The 9,604-nt window shown below is 39.4% G+C and overlaps 1 protein-coding gene across 1 annotated transcript; it reads right to left on the bottom strand.

Moving 5' to 3' along the window:
• Window positions 1–740: 740 nt before the first annotated feature.
• LOC122057010 (protein NRT1/ PTR FAMILY 2.7-like) lies at window positions 741–6,101 on the bottom strand. Its single transcript, XM_042618994.1, has 4 exons — window positions 5,905–6,101; window positions 5,584–5,801; window positions 3,918–4,453; window positions 741–1,699 (listed from the first exon to the last, which is right to left on the bottom strand). The coding sequence occupies exons 1-4, from the start codon at window positions 6,017–6,019 to the stop codon at window positions 817–819; spliced, it is 1,752 nt and encodes a 583-aa protein (XP_042474928.1). The 5' UTR covers window positions 6,020–6,101; the 3' UTR covers window positions 741–816.
• Between the last annotated feature and the right edge of the window lie 3,503 nt (window positions 6,102–9,604).

The following is a 9,604-nucleotide window of genomic DNA, read 5'->3' as shown; positions in this document are numbered from 1 at the left end:
GTTCACCAAGCTGGAGCTCCCGTTGTTCGTCAGAGCCTGCCATGTTTTTCTTCTTAGGCTCTTAGCCAGGGTGAAGCTTTTGAAGCTAAGTAGATATGAAGGTGCTCGGCTCTGTTTATTGAGACTAGAGCATGGATTTAGTTCTCGGTATTGGTCTTTGTCGCGATCCAATTCAGATTGGTATTGAAGAGGATCTATAGGTATTGGTCATTTTTGCCGCTTATTTTCAGAAAGCACATATTTTTACTGTTTTGCCCCTGAAACGATGTGGGTAACCGATCCGAATTGACCAAGTATAAATGATCGGTCTCAGCCAATACTAATACGATACGGCCGATTCGTTATCAATACTTGAAACCATGGACCAGAGAGACTGATACCACGTTAGAGTCTAGATTAGGTTCTTGTATAGGCCTATGATGGGCACCTGGATCCCATTAAATCACTCTCTTCAATGCATTGGATTCTGACCTCAATGGAATCCAGGTGTCGGATTAGAAGACCGTAAGATTACCTTCTCCTACCTTCTCATACAAGAATTTTATGTGGATTCTTCTAAAGAGAGGCTCGCCTTTTCCCTTAACTAAGACGGTAAGACATCACTTATTGCATTTGGTAACTAAGACCTTACTTAATCATAATAGTAAATGTCATTAATTTATTAGTTACAAAAGTAAATATCATTTCTTTTTCTTGGCCGGATTAGGTACATGTATGGGAACAATCTCGTCTGCCCTAATCTTGCCACTTGAAATCTACCAATTCCAAAGCCTTCGTCTATTTTCAATTATTACCAATTTTGATACAAAGCTTAGGTCAACTCACCCCCCCAATACGATCTGAACCGTTCAATCTATTAATCTTGGTCTCTGAGTTGGAATTCGTGGTGTCTCTCTCGTCAACATGTAGGTACTTGTACAACCTGGCGCACATTAGGTAATAACTGAAATTGGCCACTCCTATCACCACCAACATCCAGTACACGCAATCCATCCTCCCTTGGTTTATATTATCCGGTAACCAACCGGTGATCCTTCGTACCCAATCGGTCATCGCCGTGCTCATATAGAAGCCGATGCCAATGATCAGTGCAATCATAGCCGTCGCCGTGCTTCTCATCGGCACCGGAAATTCTTGATAGTATAAAGACAACTGTCCTGTGAATTGTAAGGCTTCACCGGCACCGTGGATGACAAGTGGCACTGCCAACAAAAATGCTGACATCGGAAGGACGGATAACGTGTTCTGGAGTTGGTGGGACCGGATGATGTGGAGCCGCTTCGACTCCACGAGGGCAGACCCTGCCATGGCCATGATGTTGAGGATGTGGCCAATCCCTATTTGTTGAAGTGGGGTCCATGAATGACCAGTAAGCTTACGCCACATTGAAGGGAGGAAACGGTCGATGATAGAGACGGAGATAGACGTGGATAGGAGAGTGAAGACGGATAAGGAGCCAGCAGGGATTTGGAAGTGGGGCCCAAGGTGGCGATCCATGGTGAGGGCTTGGAGAATAGTGAGGCTGCTCTGGATTCCAATTGGGGTGCTCAAGAAGATGCTGGTGGACCAGAGAGGGAAGAGTCGGAGTAGGGTTTTGAGGTCTTCGACTTGCTCCACTGTGCATAGCCTCCATGACTTTGTGATTGAGCCGTCCGGTCTGGTGTCCCCTTCAGTTTTTAGAGCTGCACGGTTCAGGAATCTGCACAAAAAATGCAGAGTTTTTTTAGTTGATTGTCATATATTGGCTCCTACTAGTTCCAAGCTAAGGGAAGAAGGGAAGAGCCAATGGAAGTGAAATTAGTTTTGGGGAAAAAAAATTGCAATCATACTCTTCAGTCTACCAAAAAATCTTATATTTAAAAAATATAATATTTATTTTAAGTTTCAAATTAAAAGGATTTGATTGCAAATTAAAATAAATTTAAGATATTTTTTGAAGTAGTTATCTAATCAAATGAAGTATGGATTACAAAAGTTTCCGTCTTAGTATTGATTTTAGAGATGAAGAATGTTAATTGGTTGTGTACCCTAAGGATGTGAATTTGTAATCGAAACAGTTTACCGAAACCGAATTGATCCGTTTACACCGAAACCACAAAACCGTTTAGTAAATGGTGCTGTTATGATTTCAAGTTTCAGGCCGATTAGCTAAATGGGTTGGGTCGGTTTTAACCACGAAACCCGTTGGTTTCAAACCGAATTGAAACCGTTTAAATCAAATCGTTTAAAATCGTTTAAACCAATCCGATTAATCCGTATAACAATTAAATAAAGAAGGAACAGTAATCCGTATAACTATTAACAATTAAATTAAGTGTCCAACCTGCTTTGGTATGATTTATTGCAATTCAGTTCAAGTTTAGGCTTTAGATCATGAACTTATAATCCACATATGTTACTATGTTATTATGTTATCATAGATGGGGTATTTTGGCTGAACCACCTGTCATTTTAATATTTTATGTTGTAGAAGGTTGGATTTGGATGTTGTATAATATTAGTTCTAAATGTTTGAGAATGACTATGCAAAGAAATAACACTAGATTATCAAATTAAGACATACCATCGTTAATATAGAATATTTTATTTGTGGTTGCTAATTATTTTTTGATAAGTTTATGATATTCAGTTTAGAGATGGTTGCAAGTTATATCAAATCGATTGTGAATCGTTTTAGAAACCGTATGGAATAAACCGAAATCGAAACCGTTTAAAACCGTGAGACTTACAGCGTTTAGAAACCGTGGAAACCAAAACCGTTTACTAAATGGTCACGGTTTCAGAAAGAGGAACCGTTTAGTAAATGGTGCGATTATGGTTTTAGTCAAATAAATGTGAATCGAATCGATCCGCACCGTTTAAATCGAAACCGAACCGATTAACACCCTTAGTGTACCCTATGCTCTCCAATGGGGGATCACACATGGCACATGGGCACCCAGCAGAGAGCACACATGGGGGCAGGGGGTCATTTCGCGGGACCTGTGAGAGGGCATAGGGTATAGTACCAGTTAACGTTCTTTTCCCCATGATCGTAACAAGATTTTAACTCTATTTTTTTGCCCTTATAATATAACACTTGTTTGGATATATATATATATATATATTTAAAATAGGATCCTTCTAAACGTCACTATGATTAGTAAAGTATAACGCTTCACTATTTGCCACTTGACAGTACATAAGTCACCTTTAGTGCAGAGGTCCAACCCGATACATTTAAAGCACATTTAAAACCCGACACAATTGAAGTCAGTTTAGAACCTAACACATTTAAAGCCCATTCAGAGATAAGTAGCTCAATAGGCCTTTTAGGCCCATTGAACACATTATCTGTAGCTTGATTAAAGACCCATCATTTATAAATGGGACCATCTCTACCATATGCTGGTCCCACTACTTATTGGGATGATCAAGGTGCACAGGAGAAAATGGTGAGGTCCGACTAGACCTGGCCAACTTACAGCCCTACCATAAACAGTATTTCAGAAAAAAGTTTATGGAGCATAATAAAGCGTTTGGTGTATTTATGGTGTGTTTCGTTTTTTTTGGAATAAAAAGTAAAAAAAAAAAAGTTAGAAACGAGAACTGACGGAACGAAAAAAGTAGCTCCGTCATTCCAGTTTTCGTCAAAAAAAAAAAGCATTTTGACACAAAAATTGAAATTTCCGTTTTTGACACGAAACACTATTTCTGGAACAAAAACATTACCAGACGTAACCTTAATATGCTTAATCCCCCTTTCTTCTGGTTTTTTTTTTTTTTTTTTTTTAAATTTATAAATATGCTTAACAAATTTCAATACAAATAAATAGCTACAGATGCAAAATCAAGCAAATTAATCGCTTTGAATATTAAAGAAAAAGAATATCACTAAAGAGAAATTTGATTCTAACACTAAAACAAGTTAGTGATACCTGAAGCTTGAAGTAGGAGGTGAAGAGGGCAAATTTGCAACCTCACTGGTGCCATAGTAATAAGAATTCTGCAAACTTTGGGTTTGGGAAGAAGATACCAACTCTATCTTCCATTTTCGAATGGTTGCGACCACAACCCTAGCCAAGCTTATAAAAGGGCTCCCCTTTGGTTTCACACTACGATAATATCGTTTCCCGGCCATGAAAACGGCCAAGCCAACGGCGTTAGTGCCGGCACATAACCCAAACCCCCAACCCCATCCAACGTTGTCCTCTACGTAGACGATGACCGTGGAGCTGATGACGAAAGCGAAGTAGAGAGTGAAGGAGTACCAGTTGAAGAACACCCGCTGATCCTTTGGCTTGTCCAATTGATCCGCACCCATCGTTGCTATGGTGAAGCGAGTGCCCCCGAGCCCTATCGACCCCAGTGTTAAGGCACTATATAGAACCCCCAGTTGAAGCCTTGACGGCATTTCACCCTGTGAAGGACTAAGGGAGTGTAGCATCGCCGTTAAGGTTAACAAAATTATACCCTGCACGTACATGCATTTAGTTAGAGACATTTTCTTCACGTAAGTTCACCTGATCGTGCGCTTCAGGTGCCGCATTTGGATTTGTTGTATTTAAGTTCATCTAGACATACATGTGAGATCCAACACATCCCTTTATTATATCCCTATACAAATTACAACCTTTTAATGACGAAGAGTGAACAGATGTTGAATCCTCACATGTACATCCAAGTGAACGGATTTACAACATGTCCTAATTAAAATGCTTATTGTCATTAAATAGGTGAAGAATGGTACTTATGAAAAGAAAACGGATCATACAAGCAGGTGAGTTACGGCAATTTTAATGTCAACATGTGTCAATTGTCCAACCTCTTTACGTAGGTAACCTTCCGTTAACTTACTTATCCAATTTTTTAATCCTTTTTATCCCCCCTAATTGAGGGGAATTTCAGATCAGGTAATTATCCGAATTTCAGATCGGGTAGTTACCTAATTCAAAAATCTCCACATTTCCTTTGCTCTCTCTCTCTCTCTCTCTCTCTCTCTCTCTCTCTCAAAATATTTGCTTTCCTTGTTTTTCTTCATAAATCTCTGTCCAGCTGGTAACTGAAGTATCGGCTACCCTTTTTTCCTTCACTGTGCTTGTTCGGGTGACGATTACTGTCTCTATGGAAACTATTCATTGAATGTGTCCAACTCCTGGTGCCCACTTTAATGATAACTATAGAAAATTGGTAAGAATTCAGAATTTGGGCCGGAATACATCTACCAAAAAAAAAAAGACATGGAAGATATTCACTATTCAATTTAAAATTCAAGCAGATAAAATAGGATTAAAAGATGATAACTAAAAAAAATTGGTAAGAGTTCAAAATTTCAAGGAAGATATTCGGTTCAAATTTTTCTTGAAATAGAAAGAATTAAAAAAATCGGATAAATAAATTAACTGAATGCTACTTCCATTAAAGCCTCAGTGAGGGGAAATTGGACACTTGGTGTATATTGACCGTAAGATTAGCATAACTCATCTGCTTGTATGAGTAGATGATCTATTCTCTTAATAGAACGAAAAGAACGAGTGTTGGCACATGAAACGTATTGGGGGGATCTCAACTCAGAGAAGTAATGTAATTTAAGAACTATTATACCAGAAAAGAGATAATAGAAGAGAAGGTGACGATGGAGAAGCAGCCGAATATGGAGTCGGCGAGGATGGCACCGGCAACGGGGAAGAGACTGGTGCAACCGTAGACGATGTTGGCGATCTGGGTGGCATTGACACTCTTCACGTTGAACTCTTCGATCAGATAGACGATAAGGTTTGATGTCCATCCCGCAGACGCCAACGTCAGACCCATCACCCCAACTATACAATACAATTCATGTACGCACAGCCATACATTAAACATGTTAACAATATGTGTAGAGAGAGAGAGAGAGAGAGACAGAGAGAGAGAGAGAGAACGAACCTGTGATGAAGGGGAAGGTAATCCAACCCCCTCGTTTGGGATCAATACTGGTTGTTTGGGTCTCTGCATGGGAAAGTTCGTCATGGAAATGGTGTTGAGGGTCAGTGCCTGCCATTTTTTTTTCCTCAGCCAAGATGAGAGTGATCTACAGGGGAAAGTAGGCTTTTGAAGGTAAGTACATGTAAAGGTGAATGATGGCTATGTTTGACACTTGAGAAAGACTGAGAAATACCCTTTTAAACACTCATATTGTGGAGAACTTGAAACTGGAAAGCGTAAAGAGAGAAGTGATCAAGCTTTTCCCTTAATTAAGACCTTACTTGATAAGCATAACAAACCACCCAGCCCATTTCACACCATTCACCTCCCCCCTCAACGGTTAAAAACCACCCAATCCATCTCACACCATTCCTTTACTGCTTGGAGGGCTATGACTAAATCCCTCTCCACTCAGAAGTTTCTTCTTCAAAGAAATATAGCATTTACCAATTGTTGACTTTGTTGGAACTTTATAAAAAGTGTGGATCATCTTTTTTTCTCCTGTCCCTTTTCCAAGTCCGTTTGGAATGGTATCTTCAGGAAATGTTGGTCTCTCCCTAGAGTTATCCTTTCTTTTGACAGGTAATGGAGGTGGATCTTAAAAGAATTCAATGGCAAAACTTCTTGTGATATTGTAGGTAAGTTAGCTTTTTGTGCAGCAATTCACCATATTTGGTGGGAAAGAAATAAAATGAGATGGACTTCCTCTTCTCGTTCTATTGATCAAATATGGAATGCCATCACCTTTGATGTGAGGAATAAAATCCTTTATAAATGTGCCAGGTGCTCCGATTCTTTTAGAAATAGGCACTTTGCTTTGGCTTGGGATCTTCCACTTGTCTCCCCTTCCCCCTAATTTTGGTGAAGCCTCTTTTCTTTTGTTTCTCCTCTCCCCCTTCTTTTAGTGTACCATTCTTTTCTTGGTATGTAATTTGCCCCCTCCCCTAGTTTTTCTTATATCCCCTTGATAGTTGTTTTGTCCTTTCCCCTTGGTTCTTCTTTTGTTTGGGCTTCGGCCTTTGGATAACCTATGGCTTGGCTTTGTATTTTTTTTTCTTTAATATATTTTAATTCACCCAAAAAAAAAAAAATTCTACAAGTTTCATTAAGTTTTTTGCTATCTCAAGACCAAATGTTTCGAGTGTGGATCAAGTTCAGGTATGGTTTGATCTACACAGGTGGAATTCACCATGAGGTTTTTTCTTGGATGAATTCCATATGTGTAATTTAGTCTTGTACGTAAATGATTCTTATACAAGGACTTAACACAAGGAACTTGATTACCATCCTACTACAGTCTATGCATGACATGTATCAAAAGAGAGACAGAGAGAAAGAAGCCGTTATGATGAGTTATCTTCCCTTCCATCGAATTATTAAGAGATAGGATCTACTGCTTATACGAGTCAGCCTTCAACATCTGTCTTACCTTTTGCTATTATAAGGATAAAGAGAGGTATAATTGGAAACAAAAATGACAAGTGTTAGATATTGACCCGTAAGATGTATAGTTGCTGATCCATTTTCATTATTAATTCCTCTATTCTTCTCTAAGAATAGGCTCCTCTGTAGCACTCTTTTGTGCTACACAATCTGTAACACAACCCAGATGAATGACACATTAAAACTTTGAACTTAATGGTGACGATATTCGAGGGAGGAGGGAGAAATCTATACATACGCTGCACCGATTTCTTCTCACTACTTTTTCTTCGCCGGCGACATCTCAGGTCTGGATTACCGTTTTCCCTCCGACGATGCCTGGTATGGTGCTTTCTATCCCTCCTTCTGCCACCACCTCTTTCTTTTTTCTCATGCGTGCAAGCCATTCTCAATCCACCGTCTAATCGTTATCTGCTTCTTAAGGGTTTTCATTTTTTATCCATTTGAAGCTTCTACACATTCTCATTCCATAAACCATCTCTGCTTATATATGTTACTTTCCCAAAAACTTCTCAAATCTTATAGTCTCGATCAGTCATGAAAGATCAAGCTTCAGGTGTTTCCTTGTGGTCGATTGGGTGAGAGTATTTCATGCTTTATATGATCTCTGAATCTGATTTCCTTTAAAGCTTGGAGCAATTATTGAGTTATAGAAGGTGGGTTTCTATCTTTCGTATTTTCTTGTCATTTTTAATTGAAAGTTAAGATTGTCACAGACCCAATTAAGCTTAGCTTTAGGGAGTTTCAGCTGGAATGTTGTATTTTCCAAGAGATGATTACTAGATGATGCTAAGCTTGAGACTGGTCTCCAATAAAAAATAGAGAATTTTTTTTCTTGCCGTTAGGAAACCTTCAGCTTAGATCTAGGGTTTAGCCGGGGGGATTTTCATGTTTATGGATCTGAGTACAAGGGTTTGCACGAAAGTTAGCCGAGTCGGGGACTGGGGTTCCAGATTGAATATCTGTTTCTTTTGAGTTCCAATCAAGATCTGAATTGTGCATCGATGGGAGGACAATTCAGCAAGAGGACAGGGGAGGCTCTGCCCCTTGCTCCGCCTGTCCTTCAATTCGATACCAATTAGCAGTACACTGCCGAGTTGAGCTCATATGAAGCAATATGCAGGATCGATCCATACCGTTTCCCCTCTGACCATTGTATTTGACGGTACGGTTTTCTCCCTAGAGAAACAAACTAACGCCATATCAGGCTTCGTCGAAGGGAAAACGGTAATCCAGACCTGAGATATCGTCGGCGGAGTAAAAAAGCATAGAGAAGAAGAGCAGAGAGAGGAAATCGGTGCGGCGTATGTTTAGATTTCTCCATCCTCCCTCGGATATTGTCACCTTGAGTTTAAAATAACCAAACATCTGGGAACGTGTAGCACAAAGATATGCTGCAGACGAGCCTGATCCTCTTCTCTCTCCATATTTTCTTTCTCTGGCGCTATGCAAAAAGTAGTGAACGTCCTCTGCTAGCGGCCCGCCCTCCCTTGCAAACCTGGAAAACACCTAATCGCAACACCCCCTCCCTCACCATCTCCGCCCTGAAAAATCACAGAATCCCCACCCTCATCCTCCGTAACTCTTTCATTATTCCCGATCTGGGTATTTGGTTTTGTATCTTGCATTTGAATTCTCAAGAATTTAGGATACAATGACGATTTCATGTTAATTGACCCTGTAGACCAAGTCCTTGTTATTGTGTGAGATTTCTTTTTCATAAATGAAATAATCTGTTACGTACCGCTAAAAGTCAAGTCCGCACCAACTTATCTATTTCACCTGAAAGGGGGCTCGGGCACATTCTTAGGGACACTGCAAAGAGCTGGAAGCTAGATAGGGTAAATATAATTAAAACTCTCAGGTTTATGGGGTTTTCGAATAGTAAGATAATCCAACCTCTTAATATAATATTTAAATACTTGTATCATTTCCTTGTGCTGGGTTCATTTATTTGCATTGGGCTGGATGAGATTTCTTTTTCATAAATAAAATAATCTGTTACGTACATAACTTCCTCCTTGTTATTGCTATGGTGGAGTGTTAAGTAGTTAATAGAAATTGGTAAGTTAGTAAAAGTTAGAGATAAGTATGAAAGTGGAAGTAGTGGAGCATAGATGGAGTGTATGGTGTGGGAATACTTGAAGCAAGGTTTGTAACTACTTGCTAATCATATTTAATAGAAACTAATATAGAATAGAAAGAGTCCTATAAAAAA

This window comes from Macadamia integrifolia, chromosome 12 (genome assembly GCF_013358625.1).
Source record: "Macadamia integrifolia cultivar HAES 741 chromosome 12, SCU_Mint_v3, whole genome shotgun sequence".
NCBI classification, from domain to species: Eukaryota; Viridiplantae; Streptophyta; class Magnoliopsida; order Proteales; family Proteaceae; genus Macadamia; species Macadamia integrifolia.
Note: the sequence above shows the minus strand (reverse complement) of the source record. Positions and strands in the feature narration are given on the sequence as shown.

What these genes read in the sequence shown, in the direction of transcription:
- LOC122057010 (XM_042618994.1), bottom strand. Translation starts at nt 6,019, where the DNA reads ATGGCAGGCACTGACCCTCAACACCATTTCCATGACGAACTTTCCCAT. An exon ending in TACCTTCCCCTTCATCACAG is followed by an intron (nt 5,802 to 5,904) that starts GTTCGTTCTCTC and finishes TGTATTGTATAG; the next exon opens with TTGGGGTGATGGGTCTGACG. An exon ending in CTTCTATTATCTCTTTTCTG is followed by an intron (nt 4,454 to 5,583) that starts GTATAATAGTTC and finishes ATGTACGTGCAG; the next exon opens with GGTATAATTTTGTTAACCTT.